The following is a 25,808-nucleotide window of genomic DNA, read 5'->3' as shown; positions in this document are numbered from 1 at the left end:
GTTATATATTAAATACTCTCCTAAAATCTGAATCATTTCTCTCCCATCTCTTTTCTCCTAGAATCCTGCCTTTCCATCACTACCACTTTTTCTTTGGCATCTTTAATGCTTTATCCCAGAGAAACATTAAAAGGAAAAGATTTTCCTGTTAAGTCCACTATTTCAAAAAAAATTTTTTTTTAAATAGAAGTCAATTATATTTGATTTGATATTGAAAATTCTCATTAACTAGGCTTCCCTACAGAGTTATGTTTGCCCACATCCAATTACTCTTTAGTACAAGTATTCAGACGCTGGAATTTAAATAAAGCAGCATTTCTTGTCCTGAAATGATTATGCTGACCCAACAGCGCCCTCCAGTGGTCTGGAAGTATAAAAGCAGCCAACAACATAGAGTATTTTGGGGTATTAGGTGTTGGAAATCTAGATGCAGAGACAAAAAACTGTTTTATTTTCAAGACAACCAGCTTCCCCAAATCCCACTCTCAACACGAGCCATCTACAGGTGCTCAGTGCAGAGTCTCGAGAAAGCCAGCGTCACCCATCACTAGAATACACACCATCAGAGGCTGGACTCGGGTAACATTTTCTTCCGACCTAAGGAAAGAGTGCGGTATTTCACCTTCGGTAAGGTTCCGAAAGAAGCCTGCTCCCCGGGAACACTCATCTGTGACGTGCCGAGAGTACTGGCCCTCGGGGGCCTGCCGGCCTTGCGAGGGAGGCGCAGGGAGCTGGGCGCTGACCGGACGTCTCTCTCTGGGTGGCCATCCGGACCCCTGGTCAGGCTCCCTCGAATCCCGAGGGGTGGGGACGAGCCTCGAGCCTGCTCGTCCACAGCCGGGCTCAGCCTGCCACTCACCAGGGAGCCTGGGGCCGCCTGGGGGGCCGCCTGGGGGGTCGCCTCGGCCCTGTCACCCTTCCTGTTCTCCTTCCTCCAAAACACAGACCTCAGAAGGGTGAGGGTCCCCTGTGGGAATCGGTCTGTCTCCGAGTCCCTGCCCTCCGCATTAGCCCTCATCTTGCCTAAGGCATTTCGGTGACTGTCTGCACTGTTTCTAGAAAACATGGCAACACTGGGAGCCTCCTTGGGGGAGGGCACGCTGCCCCTGCTCCCCACCGGGCCACTGCCCTTACAGCTTGTGGGCTTCTGGCCCTCCGGCCGGGCTCGTTTCTCATTCTGCACTGAGGACATCACCGTAAGGGGCAGGTCAAACTGTCTGGGCAGCCTGATATCTTGACTAGAGTTTTCCTTGAGCTTCCTTGCTGTGTTGGGGCCATCTGAGTTGCCAGGGTGGTCCAAGGGGCAGGGCGCCCCGGCCAGCACTGTCTCGCTGGCTCGCCCACTATCTTCACTTTCACCCTTAGCAGAAAGGGTGGCGTTTAACCCCAGTGCTGCCGACTTCTTATCCCCGCCGGCAGCGCCAGTCAGCAGTGGCACGATGGACTGGCTCGTGGATCGAGGTCTCCGTCTGGACTCCAAGTACTCCACCAACCCGACAGATGCACCCGGTGGTGGCTTCTCCCTGGGGCCAAAAGACCACCGGAGGGGCACAGTCTTGAAGGCCCCCTGCTTGGTTCGGGAAGGGGCGGGCCCCTTCATGCTGATGCTGCGGCCTTGGACGCCTCCTGCCAAAGGCCTGGCCTCCAAACCTCCTGAAAGAGACACCAAGAGCATCAGCGCCCAAGCACCCCTCCAGCTGCACTAAGAGTAATCCCAATGCCCGTCTAACAGGCCCTGGTTGAGCACCTCTGATGTACAAGGCACCATCCTGGGCCCTGGGGGCACAGAAGTGGGCAAGACACTATGGCCCCTGCCCTCGGGGCATCAGAATTTACACCCGCTGTTCCATGGAACCCATTTACACATTTGACGCCAGTGTCAGTGAAGGCAGCTACACGCCCAGGCAGAGCGGACTCCCGATAGAGCTCAGCCTCTGAACCATCTGGCCGAAGATTTATCATCATCCTCATTCGTCTTTAAATACTGCCATGAAGCAGAATGCTCAGCAAAAGCCCCTGCTTTTCTAGGTCAGATGCGGTCCTTGTGTCTTTCAAATGCAAGAATCTCAGCTATCCTACTTCGGGCTTAAAAAGAAAAAGTAAAAGAAGATGATAGTCTGTTTAATTTTATCAGAACGGCCAGATAGGCCTCCATTGTGTTTTGCAACATTAGTATATAGTTAAAAAGATGTTTTTGATATATATTGTTAAGCAAGAAATAGTCTAGAAAAACAGAGCAATCCAGCCTGCAAAAAGATACACACCTATATGTGTAGGTGTATGTGTGTGTATGATACGTATGTGTGAAAATATACAAAGAAGTCTGGAAAAATAAATACTAAAATGACAAGGGAACTGTGTAGAGGGAACTGTGGGGGTGCTGCGTATTGATTTTTTTCTTAATTCTTTCCTAAATCTCAACATTTCTAAAGGGGACATACATATACCCAAGGTTGTACATATTTTCTTAAGAAACAGTCAATCAGTTATTAAAAAAAAATTCCATTCATAACAGCATCAAAAGGAATAAAATGCTTAGGAATGAACTTAACCAAGGAGGTGACTTTTACACTGAAAACTAGAAAACACTGCCAAAAGAAATGAAAGACCATATAAATAAATGGAAACACATCTCACGTTCACGGACTGGAAGATTTCATATGGTTAAAATGTCAGTATTACCCAAAGCAATCTACGGAGTCAATGCGACCCCTATCAAAATCCCAGCGAGGTTTGGAGCAGAAATAGGAAAACCCACCCCAAAGTTCCCATGGAATCTCAAGGAGCGCCAAACCGCCAGTCACAAAAAAACACGTACTGTGTGAGTCCACTCTATGAGCTACTGCGGGTAGTCAAAAATCAGAGAGACCGAAAGGATAAAGGTGGTTGCCAGGGGCTGGGGTGACGGTAGGGGTGGGAACAGGTATAGAGTTTCAGACTTACAAGATGAAAAGAGTTCCAGGGACGGATGCTGGTGGCAGCTGCACAAAAACGCCAATGTACTTAATACCCCTGAACTGTACACTTACAAATGGTTAAGGGAAGTATATTCAATATCTTATAATAACCTATGATGATAAAGAATATGTATAAATATGTGTAACTGAACACTATGCTGTACACCAGAAACTAACACACTGTAAATCAACTATACTTCAACTGAAAAAATGAATGGTTAAGATGGTAAATTCCACTATATATCTTTGAACACAATAACAAAAGTAAAAAAAAGTCTGTTAAGGCACCTTGATTTACAAGATGCCTGTCATCCCTGAGAAAGAAATCTTCAGCTGAAACACACAGCCCACGTGGCACAGGGCCAGTCACACGATTTAGAGAAAGACCCGAGGTCAGGTGCACCAGCCTCTCCTCCACAGCTGTACCCTCTCACCAGGGAGCCCGGTCAGCCCCCAGTGATCAGCACAGACAACCCGGAGGAGCTGTACGGGGAGGGACTAAGGGTCCACGGAGGCACAGGCAGGGGCTCAGGGAGCTCAGAGGAACAGGGGAAGCCTGCAGATGTCACCGAGGGTGGAGGTGCCTGGACTGCGAGGCTGCAGACACCCATCAGCCCCGCGAGGGAAGGACAGCATCTCAGAGGTTCCGCGGACCTTGCCTTTTGGATTTTTTCACAGATTATCTTTAGGGTTTTTTTGTTTGTTTTTTGTTTTCTTTAAAGCACTACTTTAAATTAGCCAGCAGTACACACAATCTCACCCCAAATACTTTGTAATTCCAGTCCCGATTGACGTTGGCGCTCCACCACTAAATTCTCACACCTTGGAGGGGAAAAACAAAAACTCAAAACAAACGAAAAAAACCAAACAAACCCTGTCCCGAGGACTGAGACGTGTGAGAAGCCACAGCCCTGGGAATGGCAGAAAGGGAAGCTTTGTATTGGGAGGACAAAGTGGCGACTTTCAGCCTTTCAAAACGGGACAACCAGCCTGCAGCCCTGGCAGGTGGCGGATGGTTTGGCAGCGGCCCTGGCACACTGTCCATCCTTCCCCCGGGGATGGAAGGGCCCGGGCTGCCCGCAGCACCGCAGTGGCAGCTCATTTCACGTCCCTGGACCACAGGTGCCCATGCAGCGCCCGGCTCCTCCTTCTCAAGACGCAGGGAGAAAGCACGTCGGCCAACCCCATTATTTTCTTTTATTCTCTTCATTGGATCAGAGAGGGAGCCAGAGCTTTAGACACAAGGAGAAATGCAGAGAGATGCGCGGGAGCGCGCCCATGCGGATGCAGCGCTTCCTGCTCAGCAAGCATCTCCGTTCTGGTCGGGGAAGGGGCGGCCCCCTTGCTCCCCCCCTAGGGAGCTGGGCCTCCCCAGATGCTGGGAGCCAGAGGCAGCGGTGGTGTTCAGAGACCCCTCCGTGATGCTTCCTTCCCGCCGGAGAATCTGTGGTCCTGCTCACGCCCAGTCTGGCTTGAGAACCAGGTAGGGTCTAGACTCTGACGCCACACTGAGGACACCCACGGTTAAGTACTTCCAGAAATCTGTACAAGCCCCAAAGCATACAGAACAGCTTCCCAGGGCCCCAGGAGCCCTCCTCACCCAGATGGTGCCTGTGCGGCCCAGTGGGCACAGCCTGCACCACATAGCGACCCGGGAGCTAGCGGATGTTTCACTTGAGAAATGCCACGTCCATTCCTCTGTGACTTTTTCTCCTGGCTAGTGAAACAGGGCATCCGCCCAACCTGACAGTGTGTGCTGTGAGCCGGGGGCGGGGCCTCCTCTGGCCATTCTTACCTCACCTGCAACAGGACGGGGTGGGGGGAAGCCCCCATGGGAAGAAACTGAAAAATAACATACATACGGGGGTCTGGCAGTCAAAGAATAAGAAAAAACAGAACCGCTGGAAACGGAGCCATCAGAGAAAACAGACAAAAATCAAAGCTCTCAAGGAGATTTAAGTGCAGAACAAGAGAACAACAGGTTTTAAAATTCAGTACCTGAATTGAAAGCATGCAGGGTCATGGCGAAGACTCAAACTGAAATTTTCAGTGGCCTGAAATTATCTTGAAATCTATGAAATTCAGTAAATTCCACAAATTTCATAATTGTGAACGCAATGTTTCACACAAAGTGAGAAAGAGACAGAAATCACCGGGAAAAGCTAGGAGACTGGGAGGACAAAACGATGAGAACTAACAGGCAAATAACAGGAATTTGGAAAGTAGGAGAGACAAGAATGGAACAGAAGAGCGTTTCCCTAAAGAAAAGCCTGCATCTACAGAAGAAGAGGACTCCCCAAGTTCCAGGCAGGGCTGGTGAACAAACACAGACCCAGGTATATGCGAGTAGAATTTCTAAACTCTAAGGTCACGGCAGAATCGTAAAAGTTTCCAGCCAGAAAGAACAAGTGACTCTCACATGAAAAAGAAGAACGTCTCACCTGCGACCCTGGGGCCTGGAAGACCGTGGGAAAACACCCACAGACGCCCGAGAGGAAAGGACTGCAACCCAAGAGCCCTGCCCCAGCCAAGTTGCCACCCCCTCTGCAGGGGGGGAGTATTTGCGGCCGCCCAAAGAGTCAGCATATCTGGCATGTCTGAAAAGACCTTTGACCAAGCACCGAAGAACCGAGACCTCAAGTTCCAGGGTGACGAAAAGAAGGCAGACAGGGGTGTTCAGGGGACCCTGCAACCATGCTCCCCCCCCTGCACATGGTCTCAGAATGTGTTACAGAAAGGTAAGGGAATGTGTTGCGGACGGGGAGAGGGACTGCAGGAGGAACTGTGACTACAGTCTGGAACAGAGTATGAAAGCACCTTAGTGAAAGCTGAGTTGAGGACTGACGTAGGGGCGTTCCTAGCACAGACTGAGGGAACGGGTGAGAGCCTTTCAGCGCTCTCATTTTGGGGAGGCGGGGGGTGGCGTGGACGCGTTCTGCAGGTCTCCTCCTATCCGGGGAGAGAGAGCAGGCAGCGATGGAGTAGGTGACTCTAGGGAAATAGCCGGCTTCTCATATCCATATACTAATAGGAAACATAAATATACATGGGGAATATTGGGAAGTAAATATTGGGAAACATAAAGTAACCATGAACAAGATGGAAAACAACAGAACTTCCAAGTGAATGAGGGGAAAAAAGGGAACACACAGCAGCACGATCAAATCAGTAAAAATAAGAAAAAAGTAAGTCATAGAAAAAATGTTTTAAATGAAATGAAATCAAGTTTTGTAGTTGTTACAGTAAGTATGAATGGACTGAACTTTCCCTTTGTAAGACAGACTCTGAATTTTTGTCGTTAAAAAACCCCCAAACCCAGTTTTTAGCTCCTTAAAAAACTAAAAATACAGTTATCGTATGACCCAGCAATCCCACTCCGGGCATATGTCCAGACATAACTCTAATTTGAAAAGACACCTGCACCCCAATGTTCACTGCAGCACTATTTACCACAGCCAAGACATGGAAGCAACCTAAATATTCATTGACAGATGACTGGATAAAGATGTGGTACACACACACACACACACACACACACACACACACACACACACTGGAATACTACTCAGCCACAAAAAAGAATGAAATAGTACCATTTGTAGCAGCATGGATGGACCTGGAGATTATCATACTAAGTCAGTCAGACAAAGACAAATGTCATATGATATCACTTATATGTGGAATCTAAAATATGATATGAATGAACTTATTTATAAAACAGAAACAGATTCACAGACATAGAAAACAAACATGGTTACCAAAGGGGAGTGGGGTTGGGGAGGGATAAGTCAGGAGTTTGGAATTAACAGATACACACTACTATATATAAAATAGATAAACAACAAGGTCCTACTGTATACCACAGGGAACTATATTCAATATCTTATAATAACCTATGATGGAAAAGAATATGAAAAAGTGTATATACACACATACACACACATATATATATATAAATAACTGAATCACTATGCTATGCACCAAAAACTCACACAGTATGAATCAAGCATACTTCAGTTAAAAAAGACATGGAGAAGTTAAATACAACAACCAACTCACCTAATTTAGTCGTTAAGATATAAAGCTCCCATCCCCCAAACAGACAATGTCCATTATTTTGTGTTCGCACACAACACTGACAAAATCATCACCATGTACTAACTTGATCACAAAAAGGGAATCATTTTTGAAAACCATATTCTTGAATCACAATCTGTAAAATTAGGTGTAAAGAATAAAAAAGTGACCAAAAACTCTTAAGTACTTGAAACACCCAGATAACCTTGAGATGAAAGAGGAAATCAAAACCTGAAATAACACACTCTCTGGAAAGCACTGAGAAAGAGAAAACAAAACCTTTGAGGCTCAATAAAAAGCCACAGAAGACATTTACCGTCAGGAGCACCAACACTGAAATGCTTTAGCCCCAGGCCCCCTCCTCTGTGAAGGACCTTTGCAATTTTTTCACAGTCACATTTTCATACAATTGCAAAAGTAAGGTGTATCTATGTCCTTTCTCTTATAGAGCCTGTCCCAACACCCATCCCCAATGATTTGAGCTGCAGTCCCCACAAAACTTAGATCTGTTTGTTTTAGTTTAAAATGCCTTCATAACTATCAAGTCCCTATAACCAGAGCTCACAGAAGGATGAAGTCACCAAGCTATCAGTATTTCCCTACAGGGGACTGCTGGGATTTGGGAAGGACAAGTCTGTACTGACTGGTACCATCCCTGGGCACTGCAAGCCACTTAGCATCCCCGCCCCCTGGGGACTAAATGCCAGTTGTCCCCTCTGCTCATTTGACATCCCCGTGGGGGGAGGAGATAGTACTAAACCTCTGTTGGAAACCTACGTGCTGGATTTTGATCTAACAGGAAAATCAGGCCGGATTCTCAACCATCTCAGAGCCTCTCCAACAGGTTTCAAAATCTATCGCCGTTTTATTCAAACCCCAAGAGGGAACGCTCCCTGTGGAAGCAAGGCTCTTGCAGTGTCTGAATGGCATAAACTTGAGTTTGGAGCCACACAGCCAGGACTCCGGCTGCCAGAGGGAGCAGATCTATTTGCAGCCCGGCTACCTCCCAGGAGTTCCTGTGACCGGTTACTTCCTAAGATCAGCTTTCTCCCTTGCAAAAGGGCTAGAATTCCACCTCTCATCTGAGTCGATGAGGTAAGTAAAATGCCTGCAGGGGCCCGGGGGACAGTTATCCGCCAATGTTACTTCTCCGCCGGCCCTCGCAGTCTCTCTGGGGAGTTTTCTGGAGCTGGGCCTCACCGCTGTCTGAGCACCCTGTGGAAAAGCTGGCCATCTTTTGAAGCTGTCTCCTACAGGGGATGTGAAACACATTTCTCCTTGGGAGAACTGAGACATGGCCCAAGGTCCTAGGCCTCTGGACAGAACTGAGATGAATTTATGAGGCTGTCAGAGACTCATGCTGGTGGGGGATGGACAAGTTGGGGAAAGAACGCCTTTTGTGTTCACCAGACACTACCCTAAATGTGCAGTCATAAAAACGTAAAGGAAAAAGAAATGTCAGAATATATATAATGCATCAAATAGCGGATGCTAAGGAAATCAGACCAACATGATACACGCGGGAGAGGTGGTCCCATTCACATTCTAATGGTGAGATTTTGGGAGCCAAAATGCCGAACATCACGGAATAACTAACCAAACTTTGATACATAAACTGTAATAATCAGAGGGCTGGATTCCATGATAATCTAAAACCACCTGCAGCTTTGAGATGAGACCATCATATATTTATTCCCAACAGCTCCTTGCCTGGAGCACACGCCCAGACTTTACGTGACTCACGCGCACTCACGTCTGTGTTCCAAATTCACTCCCTCAGAAGGGCCTTCCCCCCAGCCCCCATCCTCTCTGCACCCCTTCTCCCACACCCCCAGCCTAGATACCTTCCTCCTCTGATGAGCTCCCTCTTCGCCCTTCTCCCTGCTTTACGGCACGTCATCATATTCCTTTACTCGCTGATGCACTGTCTCCCCCCTTTAGATGGTCGGCTCCAGGGAGCAGAGAAAGAAGGTGCCTGCGGCTGGAGGGCAGCGGACAGGGCGGGCTAGGTCCCGGGAGACCTGATCTGCGCGATGACCAAACCTCTCACGATGACGGACTCTTTATAGACACACTCCAGGCCACGAAGTGCCAGCACTTTCGTAAAGATGAGGAGCCACGATTGTCATGGAAAATGAAAGCAAGATCAGCAGATTCAACGAGCGTGATAAAACGTACCCTTTTCCTGCCGGGGGAGGCTGTTTGTGAAGGAGGCAGGCCCCGGCGCCCGGGGCCGGGCGGGAGCGGGGGCAGAGCTCCAGGACAGCAGGCTGCCCCGCGTGCTGCTGTTACTGCTCCCGAGCCGATGCAGCCAGTGGTCAGACAAGGAGGAGCTGGTGGAACCTGCGGAGGGACCACAGACAGGGCAGGCTGGACCCCACGCCATCCTTCAGGGCCCCCGGGGCGCGTCTCACGGCCGGGTTCACCTCCCGAGCCCTGACCAGGATTACTGATGACGGCTAGAGGAGAACCTGCGCTCGCGGGAAGGCGCCGGGGCACAGAAAGGACAGTGTGCTGATGAATACCGAAATGCTTTTCACAAAACCACAGGTCGCCAACCCCAGTTTTCCAAATATGGCTTATATTTTACTCTTTCTACATCTATCTTCCATGAAAAGAAGGCAGACTTGGCACATCGGTGGATTTAGACCTCCTGGCGCATGTTAGTTTTATTTGGTCATTTTCCAAGCATTTGGGGGGAAAATACCTGAGGAATTTTTTTGAATGCTCTTTCACCCCCAAAGATAAGGATGGCTAGTTTGCAGAGTGAGATAAGTCCCACAAAATGGTCAGGCTGCCATGCAAGTCTGAGGCTGCCTAACAGACCCGGCCCTGGCATGTGGTTAAGTAGCTGTTTGCTGTTAAGGCCCCACGCCCCTTGTAACTGCCCTTCCCTTTCTAACGGGACGAATACAGGTTTATGCTGCACAAGCTTAATTAAAATCTGGCTTCACAGGAGTGAGACTGGGGATGAGGACTCCCACACTCCCAAGAGCCACCTGCCAGATGCAAAATGTGACTCCTTTTCCTCTTCCCGCTCTTGGATTCCAGCATGTCCATCCCACATCCTCACAAGTGGGACACTAGTCTGCAGTCAGGGCTCCCTCGCTCAGGCCCCTGCCTACCTCTCCAGACCCTGGATGCTCGGTGGAGCATCTTCCCGGTCCCCGGCCCTCCTCTCGCCTGGAACCAGCAGCAGCACCTACCTCTCATGGAGCTGCTGGCCGACCAGGGAGGAATGCTGTTTCTCTTCTGATAAAACAGGATGTAAGCGCCTCGGGTATTCACCTCGTCTTCTAGAAGCGGTTCCACTGTGCTGTCGTCATAACTGTACCACTGGCCGTCCAGAGAGTTCCGGCAATAGGCTGCGAAGGTCCAAACCCCAAGGCCCCATTACTGCAGCCCCCCAAAAGCAGGAAGACATTTCCCGCTGGCATAGCTGAAAAACGGACGTTTGTAACAGAATGAGAAACATCGGTCCATGTTTAGCCAGAAATGATTTTTGTGGAATCAGAAAGGATCCATCAGTTACACCCCCAGATGCTCAGGGATAAAGGAAGCTGTGACACCACGAACGAACCCTTATGTTGCAGGGCTTGCTCAGGCAAAACCTCCAATAAAAGGGGAGTCCCCATTGGAATGAAAACGCGATTTGCATTTAAATCTTATATGTGGTTTACTTGGACATCGTTGGTTTTAATCTTTAACCTTAACTGCAAATTGATTTTTGAATGCTTTTTCCTTCCCTAAGAGCTAATGTTATGATTTCATATAATATACTTCGGATAGATTGCATTGAAAAAATAGTTATTTTTCCCTTCATGCCTACTGTGATGTTCTGCCAAACCTGAATGATGAAAGATAATTTAAAAAAAAAGATGATTAAAAAAGGGAATCCCGAGTTATTTATGGGAGCCCCAGGCAACAATGCCAGTGTTCACGCCGTTCTTCTGAGAAGCTTCAGAACGCACGCCTCTGAGTCAGTGTGCAATGAAAGCAGGCAGCTGGATTACGGCACACTTCTCTCCTGCCTGAGACCTGCAGTCAGACGTCTAAGAAAACGTCCATAAGTAAGATTCTCACCCCCTTCCAAACAAGTACGAGAAATACTCCTCTTTTCCTCCGCATCCCAGTAGACGGTGTCATAACACCCCAATCCAGGAGCCAGCCAACTTCTTTCTGTAATGTTTCAGGCTCTGCAGGTCACCAGTGGCCACACACAGTCTCTGCCATGTATTCTTCTTGCTAGTTTTTTTGTTTTGTTTTGTTTTGTTTTTACCACTTTTTAAAAATGTAAAAACCATTTTAAACGGAGGCTGCAGCACATGGCAAGGGCCTGGCACAGAAGGGGGCCTTCATAAATATTCGTTCAAGAAATAAATGAGTGATGATCTTGGATTTTTATACAGTCCAGTGTTTCTAAACTGCAGGGACATTACTAGTACACTAGGAACAGCACACTTTTAAAAAAATGAAATATTTTCATTTTTTCCAAAGATGAAATAATTCATATGATTCTAGAACAGACCAAGGTATGTGACGAGGAACAACTGGATGAGGTGTCCAGCTCTCTGTTTCTGTCCTTCCATCCTTCACTCCTCTCAAGTTCCTCCGAGGGATTCACAATTAAATGTACCCCAGAGAAATAAAAAACACCAAATCTGTTAAGTAAGAGTCCTTGAATCGGATCACAGATGAGGATAAACGTCACTCCCTGGGTTCCAACAGCCACCCTCCCGTATTTCGTACAGTCGAAAACTCAGGCTGTAACTTTCTATCCCAACCACCAACCTGACTCCACTCTACCCCCGGACCCGCCTTTCCCACCCCGGCAGGTGCTGGGCGTGCAGCAGGTGAGGGGTCTGCTTGTGTCGATGCCCAGCAGCCCAGGGGTGCCTCTTCCCGGGGCGTCTGGAGGCCCGGGCCACAGCCACGGACCGAGAGGCAGGCTCACCTGTGTAATGCCCACCTTGCAAACTGCCGTGGTGGTTGCAGACAGCGTACAAGTCATAGAGGAAGTCGGGTGGGTAGCTGGTGGGCAGGCAGGCCGGCTGCTTCCAGGAAGGCCAGGGGCCGGGTGTGGCCTTGGGGCCGGCACTCCTCTGGGCCACGTGGGGAGCCATGTCGAGGCCGGAGAGCGGGAACTTCACCAGCGTGGAGAGCTTGTTTCTCCTCTCCCCGACCTGGCAGAACCTCTTGAGGTGGATGATGAGGATGTCGGGCAGGGTCCACAGGCTCAGCTTCACCACGCCCTGCTGGAGGGCCTGGCAGTGGGGGCAGCGCCACGCATCGTCCTGGGCCAGCTGGAAAGGAAGCCACCGGGCCCGTGAGGCCCCCACCCCCAGGCTCACGGCCCACCCGCCGAGACCCCCCCAGCCCCCTGCCCGGCCGGACCTGCTCCTCCTTCGTGTAGAACTGGAAACACTCGTCCAGGGTGCAGCTGGGCTGCTGGTGCGCCTGCTGCTGCCGCCACACGCTGTCCGCGTCCTGCACCTGCTCCTCCCGGAGGTTCCCGAACAGGCTGCGCGGGGGCAGAGCAGACAGAGGGCGTGTGGGCGCCTGGCATCTGCCAGGGAGGCAGGGCCCCCTTCCAAGGGCTCCCGCTCGATTTTACTGGCATTCTCGGTCTCCCCTACCAGCTCCAGGAGGGACCAGGTCCTTGGCTACCCTGCTTTGTTTCATGCTGGGGTGCAGGGGCCTGGCATCAGTAGGAGACTTAGAAATACTGGGCTGAACAAGGTCCTTTCCCAAAGCAGAGCAAGTGCCCTCAGGGTTAGAGAAGCAGCCACGCTGGGTGGTTAAGAGCGCGGGCTCGAGCCAGGCAGCCTGGGTTCAAATCCTGGCTCTGCCACACATGAGCTGCGTGACACTGAGCAGCCATTTAACTTCTCTGTGCTTCAGTTTCCACACTCCTCATAGGATGTAATGTGTGAAATAAACTGCATGTCTGTAAAGCGCCGGAGCAGTGACCGGCGCAGGGGGAGGGTAAGCGTCACCTCACCGTCTACAAGCATGAGTGACACGACCAGTGCCACCACCCAGCGCCGTCATCGTTGCTATTCCTGTCACTTTATACACAGACGAGTGCCAGCGGGGCTTCTCGGAGGACTGGGTCACCCAGCGTCCAGGAGGCACGCCTACACCCGACAGTCACGCCGGGGGAACTGGCACAGAACAGGCCCCGTCTCCTCTGCGGGACTCACCGCTCCTTGGTGCCACTGTCCCACTCCACGGCCAGTTTGACGTGCGTGGGGCCCCCCGGCCTCCTGGGGTGCAGGGCCCTAGGGAGAGAGCATGGAGCCCATCAGGTCTTGAACTCACAGAAAGTACCCAACCCTGTGGATGGGCACCTCCAGGTCTGGGGCGGGGGAAACGCAGCAGCACCCTGATGAACAAGGTGTGTCTGGGAGAAGCGCTCCAGCTTGACCAGAGCCGAGGCAGGATCACCCAGGCATGGAGCACCGAGGGGGCGTGCAGTGGGTCGGGGGGATGCTGCGGCCCCCGGACAGGGAGAGGAACACTTCAAGGAAACAAACCTTTCTAGAAGAAAGACAAAATGTTGTGCATCCATACAACAGAATATTATTCAGCCTTAAAAAGGAAGGAAATTCTGACACAGGCTCCAACGTGAATGAACCTGAAAACATGACGCTGCGTGAAACGAGCAAATCACAAAAGAATAAGTATTGGACAACTGCACTTATAGCAGGTCCCTGGAGAGGCCACACGCACAGCGATGGGAAACAGGGGGGTGGCTGCCCGCAGCTGAGGGGTGCGAGGGGGGTGGCTGCCAGCAGCTGAGGGGTGCGGGGGTGGGGAGCTACTGTTGGGGACTGAGTTTTAGTTCTGCAAAATTAAGAGATCTGAAGATGGACAGCGGTGGTGGCTGTACTTGACTCTTGAACTGTACACTTAAAAATGGTTAAGATGGCATATTTATATTATGTGTATTTGCCACAGTTTAAAAGAAGGAAGTAATTTCTATGAGAACAAAATGTGCTGGGATAGGGAGGCCAAGGGGCTGAACGCAGGGCTCTGCGAAGGAGGCGAGAGGCTGAGGCTACCAGATGCTGGGGGAGCTGTGGGAGGGAGGGAGGAGGTGGGGCCGGGCGGCGTGGAGGTGGCGGTGACTGGGAGGGCTGCGGCCTGCGGGAGGGCTTCCTTCAGCAGGTCTGCTTCTTGGACAACTAGACTCTTTTCCAGTGTCTTCAACCACCTACCATGCAAGGCCCGTTAGTGGGTTGGTTTCTAAAACCAACAATATTTTTATTGTTTTTTAAATGATAGTTTACAGACCAATACTTTTGTAAAATAGAACAGAAATGTAATGGGGGGGGACAGACAAAACACAAGCTTGAGAAAAAAAAAATTATGATATCCATCATGCCGTAAATTGCTCTGTCAAGGGCTTTGAAGTTTCTCGGTGTTTCCTTCCAAGTTCTTGTCACGGACCGGTGACCACCAGCCTCCGGGGTGGCACCACCAGAGTGCAGCCCACTTGAGCGGCACAGCTCTCTTCTTCAACAAAGAGTGCGTGAGGGCACCCTTCTCAGGGACCCCTGCCCCGTGCTCTCTCCTCCTGTCGGACCCAAGCAGGTCCTGGCTGACACCCCTCCTGCCTCCTTAACTCTGTAAAGCAACCAGCCGAAGACGTGCCAATGGGGCGTAGGGCCCAGAACCTTCTGGCTTGCCCCTACCCTGGTTCCTGTCTCTTTTTAAAGGAAGGGGCCCTGCCCTAAAATGATTCTGACACCAAATCCAAAGTATATTTCTTTTTTTTTTTCCCCTCACATCACCAAGCAACTGACTCAATTCGGACACTGTCTACTGGAGGTGGCATCAGATCCCATGGGCTGAGGGCTCAGTCCTACAAGACGGCCCCCCCTACCCTCACCCACTTCGGATGCCAGTCACAGGTCCAGGTTGCCACCAGTGCTTCTGACCGACTGGCTCTGTGATCGGAGGTTCCCATGACCTCTTCTCTGGGTTCCATTAATTTGCTAGGGTGGCTCACAAAACTCAGAGAAACTGTTTGCTTACGAGATTGGCCGTTTAGCATAAAAGGGTATAACTCAGAGACAGCCAGATGGAAGAGACGCTTAGGGCAAGGCGCGTGGGATGGGGGGCAGGGCTTCCACGCGCTCCGAGCAGCCACTCCCCCAGAATCTCCTCGTGTTCACCAACCTGGGAGCTCTCCGAACAACGTCCTCTGGGGGTTTGATGATGGTTTCATCACATAGGCATGACTCATTAGGTCAACGGCCGTTGGCAGTCAACTCAACCTCCAGACCCTCTCCCCTCCTTCGCTCAGGGAGGTGGGACTGAAAGTTCCAACCTCTAATCACACGATTTGTTCTCCTGGCCACCAGCCCCAACCTTAGGTGCTTTCCAAAAGCCACCTCACTAACATCAACTCTGGTGTGGTGGAAAGGGGTTTGTTACGAACGTCAAGATACGTTTACCGCCCATCTCACTTGGGAAATTCCAAGGGTTGTAGGAGGTTCGGGCCAGAAGCAGAAGGCCAAATATGTATTTCTTATTAGAAATCACAGGATCATGCCCACATCTGGATTCAGTCAGCTTTGGCTGGCCAAGCCAGGGAAACTGAGAGCCTCCCTGAGAACTTTACATCTGTGGGGAAGTGAGCAAAAGTGCTAGACAATTAATTTATGAGCAAAACCTCCTCTCAGATATTGTGCTTGCCCCTTGGATTGCTTCTCAAGAAGCCTGCAGTGGAAGGCGGGGAGAATCCGGGTCGGAACCACAGGAGACAAGGCCACGCTTGCCTCACCCCTCGGCCACAGTCCGCAGTCTTCTTCAGTTGGGGCCAAGGATTCAGTGGTAAGATTCTCCCTTACTCAAGAGCTGGCATTCAGGTTGAATTTGGTAACACAGCCTCACTGAACGGATTTTTTAAGTCAGAACCATCCTGGGTTCAAATTCAGGCTCAGCTACTAACTAGCCGAGTGAGTGTGATCACGTTAACTCATCTCTGGGAACCTCGGTGTCTCCTCATCTTTGAAGACACCATTAGGATCTCTCAAGACGTAAGGGTTGAAGGCACGGAAGGAGTATAAGGACCTAACAGCGTCGCTGGTGCTGGAGACGTCAGGGACCAAGAGTAGCAAAGACTGTCATCTGTTGTCCTGATGCACAGTCTTGAAGGCGTCTAGTCACGTAAGAACACATTCATTCTCTTACCAGGTCTGGACCATCTGCTTACCTGTCAACTGCCCAGTGACAGAGGGGCCGACTGTCCTGTGGGGACAAGTAGCTGCAGGCCAGGGAGAGCCCCACGACCCGGATGGCGAACAGGGATCCCGGGTTCTGCCGAGACAAGAACAGGAAGCAGGTCGCCATGCACGCTGGTGTCAATCAGACTGTTAGGTGCAAAGAAGTTACTCCAAAGAGTAACCTTTCGTTCACAGTATATTTTGAATATTCCCTTAATAATGACTATTTCAAACCTAGAGACAGAAAGCCTTCAATTTTTTTTAAGAGACAAGGGTGCACCTTTTAATAGTGATCTAACACCATTTGACACATTAAAATTTCCAAAACAATGATCACAGTATTTTAAAACAACACATGTTTAATTGGAGGAACTGTTGGCACAGTAAATGGGAAATCAAACCAATTGTGTTCTGTAATTATTAACAGGTAATTTAATTTACTTTATTAAGATGGTTATGACCATCACCAAATTACCAAAATGAGGCAAGTATCTAAAAGCAAGTTGGTGAATACTTTCCATACCAAAAGCTAAATAAGTATTTATACATTTCAAAATAAGCCATGTAAAAAGAATACTATCTATGTTTTTATTCTAAGATGTACTTTTTTTCATATTCTAACTTTTCTGAAATTGAAGTCAGCCTTAAACAGCATGATTCACAATAGTCAACAGGTGGAAGCAACCCAAGTGTCCGTCAACAGATGAATGGACAAACAAAATGTGGTCTATACACACAATGGAATATCACTCAGCCTTAAAAAGGCGGACAATGCTGACGCATGCTACAGCATGGATGGCCCTTGAAAATATTTTGCTGAGTGAAATAAGCCAGACACAGAAGGGCCAATATTGTATGATTCTGCTTATGTGAGGTTCCTAGAATGGTCAGGTTCACAGAGACAGAAAGTAGGATGGAGGTTCTCACGGGCTAGAGGCTGGGGGGAGTGGGAGCTGTTTAATGGGTGTAGTGTTTATGGGGAGGATGAAAAATTGGGGGGGTAGGGTGGTGATGGCTCTGCAGCATTGTGACTATAATTAATTACACCTCTGAATGGCTAAAATAAATGTTAGGTACATTTTACCACAATTTAAAAAAAAATCAATGGACTCGTCAAGCAATGGAAATACAGTTCTTCCAATTGTCACTGATGACCTTGGCTGTAGCCAGGAAAAAATAAAAAATTTCTTACCAACTCTGACAAAGATAAAAGGCAGAAATCCCTACTTAAAACACACTAATATAGAAATAGACGAAATACAGATTGACTTCAGACAGAAGAGGGGGAAAGGATTATAATTCAAAGAAAGAGGAACAAGGCATGAAGAGACAGCGAGACTCAAAACATCCTCAGGGCCTGTGAGCTGACTCCCGGGCTGCGGCAGCTGAACGTGCGGCGGGGAGGGGGGCCAGTGATGTCCGGGGAGCGGATGCCTGGCTAGACTACAACCACACTGTAGCTGACCTGCAGCTTCAGCAAACACAAAACTGGTGGCTGGAAGCAAGCTGACTTCAGGGTCTTAGATTCAGGGCTGGTCATGTGAGGGTGTACTTCTTAAGGAGAAGTTAGTTAAATCTGGGACTGGGGAGGGTGGGGTGGGGGCGCTTTTTTCCTGGACCCTGTCACTGAGCCTTGCTGTTTGGATAGCGACATAATCAAGGCACCGACACATGGAGGCAGCTCACTCTGCTTCCACACGAAGAAACTTTACAAAGTGACCAGAAAGATGTCTTGGCAATGATGAATCTGTTTTTTTTCATTATTCATGCAAATTCATCCCATCCAGCAAATTGGTCATTTTTGTAAGAGACATTTTCCTGTCCTCTATTCTTGGCTAGGGAAATTCACTTTGGGACCCTCGGTAGCTATCCACTCCTTTTCATCTCTCCCATTCCGTGTTGAGAAGATTGAATGTATTCTTTCCAAATTATTACCAATGACCAATTCTTTCCAAATTTTTTTCAAATTATTCAAAAGATAGTCCTAGAAGCCTTAGGGCTGAGTGGGTGGGCTAGCCTGGGAGCCTCTGTACACATTATTCCTGCAGAAAACCAAGCCCGTCCACACGTTCACCAACGCAATCGTGCAAAAGCATTCGTAGCTGAGTTGGACGTTGCCTGCGTTAGAGTCCTGCCGGCCCCATTGATTCCTTGATCAGTTTCTAAAATGGAAAAGACGGCAGAGGTGCGGAGGGGAAAGCACACGGGTGACCAGGGGGGATAAAAGTCCAGCTGAGTCCAACGCTCGCATGAAAGTGTTTTCATCCACTTTCAGCAGTCAGGAGCATAGGGCTTGGGGACGGCTAAAGCTATTACTAGATAGTCTGACCTACTTAGAGGGAAGTTAGAGTTTCTAATTAGGGCACCGTGGCAGACCTGCTAGGCAGTAGATGGAGCAAAACCCTTTGGAGATAAAGATTCGGTACCGATGCAGAAAGTAAAATGTAAAACAACTTCAACAAAGTGAAATTTGGTATAAATCCGGAATCAAATGTGTGGTTTTCCTTGAGCAGGAAGGAAAATGAATTATGAAGAATTCCCTCTGAAATATTTGGTACGTCTCCCAGGTGAAAAGTTCTTAGAGAATAGTTGAGGGGAAAACAAAATTCTGAGGCTGCTGACCTGTCCCTAAAAATTCCAATGTCTTCTTGGCCAAAGAGCCATCAAAACAGTTTCTGATACGCTAGGGGCTAAAAGGAATGGTTTATAGAATTTGTTGTTTTCATTTGGAAACTATCAGTCTGAGAATAAATAAATGAGCAAGGCAAAAAGGTGTTTCCCCTTGAGTTTTTATCTGATTTTCAAAAACGGGACAAAATTATTTTACTACCTAGGTTTTCATATTTGGACATAAACATAAATGTTAATTTTCCACAGAAGTTAGACCTCAAGTCCCTTGAAATTCTTAATCCAAATGTATAAGTTTGTTTGGAGTTTTTTGGCAGATGGGAGGTAATTAGGTTTACTAATTTATTTTTAGAGGAGGTACTGGGGGTTGAACCCAGAACCTTATGCATGCTAAGCATGTGCTCTACCACTGAGCTACACCCTCCCAGCTAAATCAGAGTTGTTTTATATGACAATGTAAACACTCTCAATTGACAGCGAATTCTTGTCATTCCTGAGCTACCCCTAGGTTCCTACCCCTTTTCCCCACCTCCCCTCAACCACACACACACACACACACGCACACACACACTCTCACGGACCTGCACAGGGGCCTCACTCTTCATCAGATAGCGAACCTTGCCGAGAATGCACTGCTGGAGCTGGACCCAGGAGATGGCTCTGTCTTCCCTTATCAGGAAAGGTGGCCCAAACCTGGAAACCCAAGGGAACGAGGCGATTTCAGCAAAAGAAAAACCAACAGTGCCCAACAGTCAAAAGCATTCGCTCCGCTCACTGGCTTCTCTCAACTGGAAAAGAGTTAAGCACCCAGCACAGCACACAGTTGCCCACTGCAGCCCCTCATTACAAATGGAGACACTGCAGTGCAAACAGCAGCAAAGCCAGAGAGACACTGCGATGAAAGAGATGGTTCCACATGGTTGGCCGGCTGGGATGCCCCCTTCCCAGAGAGAGAGGAGACTAAGAGAACCGGGGACCCAGAGGAAAGCCAGGCAGAGGTGAGCCCAGAGGGAAGCCAGTCCAGTGGACACGCTGATGACTTTGTGTATCAGGAATATTCTCGTGACTGGGACTGTTCCCACATCCTGGTCTCATGAACACACAGCAGTGGGCTGGTGGTCTGAGAGCGCCCACTGTGGCCGCAGCTGTGGCTGTGGGTTCCAGCTCTGCCGTGGGTGCCTCCAGACAAATCACTGGCCACTGACTGCTTGCTGGCCACCCCGTGCAAGGTTGCGTGCAGATCCAATGGAGAAAGGACATGCTACTGTTGAACTAACGTTGCTAAAATACAGCGCAGATGTGAGCTGGTGCGTGTGGACCGGCAGGAGCACTGGGTGTCAACTGATACACGCACAGATGGGTTTATATACCTTACCTATTATTGGGCGCTCAGGTGGTTTCCAGTTTTTTATTTAAGCAATGCTTGCCTGTGGCAGGAACTATACACATTCTTTTATATATACCTTTGGGTGCCTGTGACTAACTGTTTCTCTGGGACAAAGTTTCAGAAGTGGAAATGAGAGACCAAAGCTATTCATTACCAAACTGCTCTCCAGAAAAGCCACACGAATTGACCAGTGAGGCAAGGGCCCCATTCCTTGGACACTTGCCCAGAATGAGTATCATCCATTTTTAAAAGTCCTTTAAGAATCTGAAAGGTTAAGTCCAGCATCTTGCTAGTGCCATCAGAATTTCTTCGGCTACTAATGAAGCTGAATATTTTAATAACTTAATATTTTTAAATATTATTTAATTTAATAATATAAAATTTTAATATTTAATAATATTATTCTTCTGTGAATTAATGTTAATTTATGGCAGGAGTAAAATAAACATTTAAAATAAAAAGAAAGTGAGAAATCAATTAGCCCAGTGTTACATATTGAATAATTCGTTCACTCTTTAGTAACATGACATATGCCATTTTTATCACATAACAAAAACACACTTGGGCTTTTCTGGGTCATTGATTTATATGTATATTCTTCTGCTTATATCACAATACTTTACTAATTAAAACTTTATTCTGTTTTAATAGAACAATCCTTCTTCCTTCTTTCTCCCTCTCCCAATATTTTCTTGCTTTTCTTATGAGTCTGTTATCCCTGATAAATTTTTACCAACATTTTATCCATCAAAAAATTTTTCACTGGAGTGATCTCTTTTAAACATTTCTATTTGAATTTTATAAGAAAACAATTTTGGTGTATTTGTTATGCAACCAGTCACTTTCTTGAACTCTTTCATTAGTTTTAATCACTTTCAAGTTCCTGGTTTTCTGGACAGACAATAAAATTATCTGCAAAAGAGTGGTGATTTTATCTTCTCTCTCCTACAGGCAGTTTCTTTTCTCTTGTCCTGCACTGCGTAGGCCTTACAATCCAGCATAAACAGTGGTGAGAGCAGTAATAATCATTCCTGAAACCACAGGAAAACCTCTGATGCTTAACTGTTAATTAAGGACAATGTTTGCTATCTGCTCAAGGCAGTTATTTCTGATCATCTTGATCAGATTTCTTGATCAGAAATCCTTGTTGATTGACCTTGTGAATGGATATTTAATTTGATCAAATTAGAATTATTCTAGACTGAATTCTAAGTACATATCTACACATCCCAGACATCATATAAAAGATGCAGGAAACAAACCTGCTGGCCTGCTGGCCCGAGCCCACCAGGTTACAGAAGAGGATTAGCACCTTGGTCTCACTGTTGACGGGAAGGGCTAATCGCTGACCTTCACGGGCAGACAGGCGCAGGGATACTGGCAAAACAGATGGACGAGCTGAAGAGAGAGCATTATAATGTTACACACTTGTATTCTTAAAGGACCTGCTCTGCTGGGTCACAACCCCGGCTTCTAGCCGCTCTTCTCTTTGAGTGTACCTGAGAGCATCTCCTGGCCAGGTGACGGAGGGGCTTGGAAGGCATACACATTATCTCCCTCTGCAATCGTGTTCAGGTCCTCTTCATCAAAGAAGGACCGCTGGAGTCCACTGGGATACAGTTCAACCAAGATCACCTGGAACAACAAGGATCATTTTCCCTCTTGCTTCTCAAAGGGAGCTTAACAAATAGGAAGTCTAAAAGTGACTGAGAGTCTTAAACCTCTCTTCTACTCTTTCTTTCCTTGAAGTATTTTTAGTAATAAAACACAGCAGGTATAACAATTAGATTGCAACTCAACTGCAACAGCAGAGTATCAAAGGGCTGAAGGAAGAGCAGGAAGAAGAAAGTCGGAAATCGAAAGTTTTATACCCAGCTAAACTATCGTGCAAGAAGGAGCCTAAGTTTGTTTTCTGTCTGTGAGTTTGTTTCTGTTTTGTAAATAAGTTCATTTGCCTTTTTCTTTTTTTAAACCAGGTGGGGAAGGGGATGGGATGGGATAAACTGGGAGTTCGAGATTTGCAGATAATAATTAGTATATATAAAATAAACAGCAAGTTTATACTGTAGAGCATAGGGAATTATATTCAATACCTTGTAGTCACCTATAATGAAAAGAAATGTAAAAATGTATGTCTATGTATGACTGAAACATTATGCTGTACACCAGAAACTGACACTGTAAACTGACTATACTTCAATTAAATAATTAATTAATTAATTAATTTTTTAAAAAGGAGCCTAAAATAAAGCCCACTTCAGGTCAAAAAAAAGTGAGGGGGTTTACCACTAACACAACTCTGCTGAAAAAACTTCTAAATACTATTGCTGTCTTTTTTTCACATTATGCCGTATACGGGAAATATCTGTATGGAACACAGAGGCGAGCAGAAGAAGCCGGTTTTGTGGTGGAGGAGAGGGGTCACTGCCTTGAGGGTCTTGGCTATCGCAGACCCAACTCTGTCCCCTGAAAGCCCGAAGGAGCCAACAACTCAGCACTCATAACCCATTCAGGGCACAGTGACTGAGAAATTCTCTTGGAAAAGATACATTTCAGGGTTAAACGAACAGACAAACTAAACTCAGAAGGCAAACTTGAATTGTAAGAACCAAAGAAAATGGTACATATTCATATGTGTAAATGTGCACTGGCTATGTAAACCTATAATGATAACAACCATTACCACTACTGTAACCTGTGAGAAAAGGGAGCAGGGATTCGAATATTGGATAATAATATCCACCTGCAACAATATCTAAATCAAAAAGCTACATGGGAAATGAAAGCATAAATTGTGTTGTTTGGGAAAATTAACATAAGACCATGTTAGGCACGCATGTTGACATGTCAACGATGACCAGTGAGAGCATAGGAATACAATGTATATATCCCAAACTAGGAAAGATGAAATAAAGAAAAATTGCTCAATCCAAAACAAGCAGTAGAGAAAAAAGAAACAAAAGCAGAGTAAATAGAAAGCATAAAATAAAATGATGCAAATGAATCCAAATACATCCATGATCATAGCTGGAATAAACTTACCAGTCAAAACAAAATATCAAAATAGATGTTTAAGTTGCAATTAAAATGCCCACCCTGCACTTAGGAATCTCAAGTGACCACCTCCCTGCACAGACACATCACAGCTTTCCAATTCCTGACACTCCCTCTACTCTCTTAATGTTTCAAACTCCGCCTCTCAGATTGCCCCCCTTTTGATCTTTTATTACTGTCATTTTTTCCCCAGGACTCTTTCTCACCCACTGTCCTGCTCTCTTCTCTCTCAATAGATCCCCATACAGCACTTTGGGCTTACAAAGCAAGATACACACCGTTTTTCCCCCTATTTGAGATTCTCGTTAAAATGGTGACCGAAGTCCGAGGGACTGACTGGGTGGGGCAGGAAGCAGTTTGAGTAATCGTGTGGTTACACAGATGTACACGCATGTAAAAATTCAACAAGTTATAACAGTAAGAGATGTACATTTTATTGTATCTGTTATTCCTCAACAAAAAAAAAAGCTTAAAATATTTTTCATTTACAAAAAGAAAAATCCCAGGAGGTCACCAGGGAAGTGTAGAATTTTCATATTACAGTTAAAGACACAGAGGACCAATTACTCTGTCTAAGGTCAAAAAACTAGAAAGTGACCAAACCACAATTAGAACCCCGTTCTAAGCCCTTCCCATCATGTGACATTGCTTTTCACCACCATCACCTCTACCATGTCCTCGGGGGGTGGGGCGGGGGATGCTGGTAGGAGTCTGCCCTCCAAAGTCACAGTGACAGGGGAGGGTACAGCTTAATTGGTAGACTGCATGCTTAGCATGCACAAGGTCCTGGGTTCAATCCCCAGTACACCCATTAAGTAAATAAATGAAAGAAAGAAAGAGAAAGAAAGAAAGGAAAAAAAAGGAAGGAAGGAAGGAAGAAAGGAAGAAAGAAAAGAAAGATGGAAAGAAAAGAAAAAATCCCACAGTGAATCCAAACTCTTTACCAAGAATCTCAAAAAAAGTTTTTTTTAATTGAGCACATCCATCCCCTCTCTCCCAGACTGCCTCTCTCATGAACACATCCCCAGTTCCTTCAGCAGTGCCTCATATTTCATTTACTGTCCCTTCAGTATCCTGCCTTGTCTCAGGACTAAAAATATAGACTAGCGACTTCAGTTCTGAAATCAAACAATCTGCATTCAAATCCTGGCCCAGTCACTGCCAAGCTGTGTGACCTTGAGCAAGTCACTTACCCTCTCTAGGCTTGCTGGTAAAATGAAGATAATTGTAATATCTACCTCACAGGATGGCTGGGAGGGGTCAATCAGCTATGAACATGAAGTTCATAGAATGGTGCCCAGCACTTAGCAAACACTACTGAGCGTCAGCTATCGTTGAAACAATGATGATCGTAATCACCATCACCTTCTTGGAAGACGAAGGTGGTGTCCTTTTTTGGTTATTCTATGAAAATGCAGGGAGAGGTCAAAGCCAGTCATCACAGACACCACGGTCTACTAATCAAAGAGAAACTCATGAATCACCCTGGAGTCACCAGCAAGCCAGAAATTAGCCTAAGCAGCCTAGACAGCTGGCCCAGTCAGCATTCATCGTCCGGTGACCGGGCCCCAGTGCAGTGCCACCACACCTCATCCGCAGAGACTCCACCTTCCTCTGCAACCATCTTCCTCAGGGCTGCCACCGTGCTGAGGATGGGCACGGCCAGACCGACCCGTAGGAACCGCTGGCTCTTCGAGGGGAAGACCAAGGTGACGCTCAAGAATCTGGAAAATAGGAAGAAAGCCACATCCTTAAAGGACTGACATGAACTGTTGCCAACATCCCTGACGCCACATCAAGTTCGGCACTTGGGCAGGTCTCTGCTTCCCGGTGGGGTTACTGCACTTCAGGTATGCTGTCACCAGGTGGCAGTGGAGAGCCAAATCGCCAAGGGTCTCCACTGAGTGTAGTTTCCCAGCAAGTTAAAAATAAGACATGTGATTAAGAATGACAATACAGATCTTCCACAATTTATGATGGGATTACGTCCCATTAAACCCATTCATTGTACACTGAAAATATCTTAAATCGAAAAGGCATTAAATACACCTAACCTACTGAACATCATAGCTCAGCCTCGCCTACCTTAAAAGTGCCCAGAGCACTTACATGAGCCTACAGTCGGGCAAAATCATCTCACACAAAGCCGATGTGAAAATAAAGTGTTGCCTTTCACACCATCATAAAGTCAAAAAATTGTGAATCGAACCATCGTGAGTCAGGGACATCTATATAGATCTATGGTCTCAAGGTTCTGTATGCTAAATAGATAATCTTAAGCAAAAGGGAACTTCCCCCCTTGGTAACAGGACACAGCCTTTCTGCCCCCCGATCTCTCTGGACACTCTCTCTGGTTCCAATTATAATTAGTCAATTCACACAACTAGTTAGCAGAGCTGGGACTGGAGCCAAGGGAGTCGGGCCCCAGAGTCAGGGGTCCTAACCACCGCGCTATGCTGCATCAGGCCAGGG

General features: G+C 47.4%; 1 protein-coding gene and 1 long non-coding RNA gene across 3 annotated transcripts in view; one reads left to right on the top strand and one right to left on the bottom strand.

Annotated features, from left to right (window-relative positions):
• Positions 1 to 428: 428 nt before the first annotated feature.
• The window catches only part of LOC140686461 (ubiquitin carboxyl-terminal hydrolase 43-like), a 47,584-nt gene continuing 22,204 nt past the window's right edge, over positions 429 to 25,808 (bottom strand). Inside the window, exons 5-15 of one of the 2 annotated variants that reach the window (XM_072940703.1) lie at positions 24,925 to 25,060; positions 21,782 to 21,917; positions 21,545 to 21,680; positions 19,477 to 19,588; positions 16,258 to 16,361; positions 13,238 to 13,315; positions 12,429 to 12,555; positions 12,004 to 12,337; positions 10,241 to 10,399; positions 9,213 to 9,377; positions 429 to 1,653 (exon numbers count right to left, since the gene is read on the bottom strand). In XM_072940703.1, the coding sequence (XP_072796804.1) occupies positions 563 to 1,653; positions 9,213 to 9,377; positions 10,241 to 10,399; positions 12,004 to 12,337; positions 12,429 to 12,555; positions 13,238 to 13,315; positions 16,258 to 16,361; positions 19,477 to 19,588; positions 21,545 to 21,680; positions 21,782 to 21,917; positions 24,925 to 25,060 (2,578 nt within the window). In that variant the 3' untranslated portion in view covers positions 429 to 562. Of the gene's footprint in view, positions 1,654 to 9,212; positions 9,378 to 10,240; positions 10,400 to 11,988; positions 12,338 to 12,428; positions 12,556 to 13,237; positions 13,316 to 16,257; positions 16,362 to 19,476; positions 19,589 to 21,544; positions 21,681 to 21,781; positions 21,918 to 24,924; positions 25,061 to 25,808 lie in introns of both variants that reach the window. The other variant, XM_072940702.1, reaches the window with a different exon arrangement.
• Positions 4,574 to 10,678, top strand: LOC140686466 (uncharacterized). The gene is made up of 3 exons (XR_012060316.1): positions 4,574 to 5,695; positions 7,834 to 8,129; positions 8,976 to 10,678. It is a non-coding gene; the product is annotated as an uncharacterized lncRNA (long non-coding RNA).

The sequence above is a fragment of the Vicugna pacos genome, chromosome 16 (assembly GCF_048564905.1).
Source record: "Vicugna pacos chromosome 16, VicPac4, whole genome shotgun sequence".
Taxonomy (NCBI): Eukaryota; Metazoa; Chordata; class Mammalia; order Artiodactyla; family Camelidae; genus Vicugna; species Vicugna pacos.
Note: the sequence above shows the minus strand (reverse complement) of the source record. Positions and strands in the feature narration are given on the sequence as shown.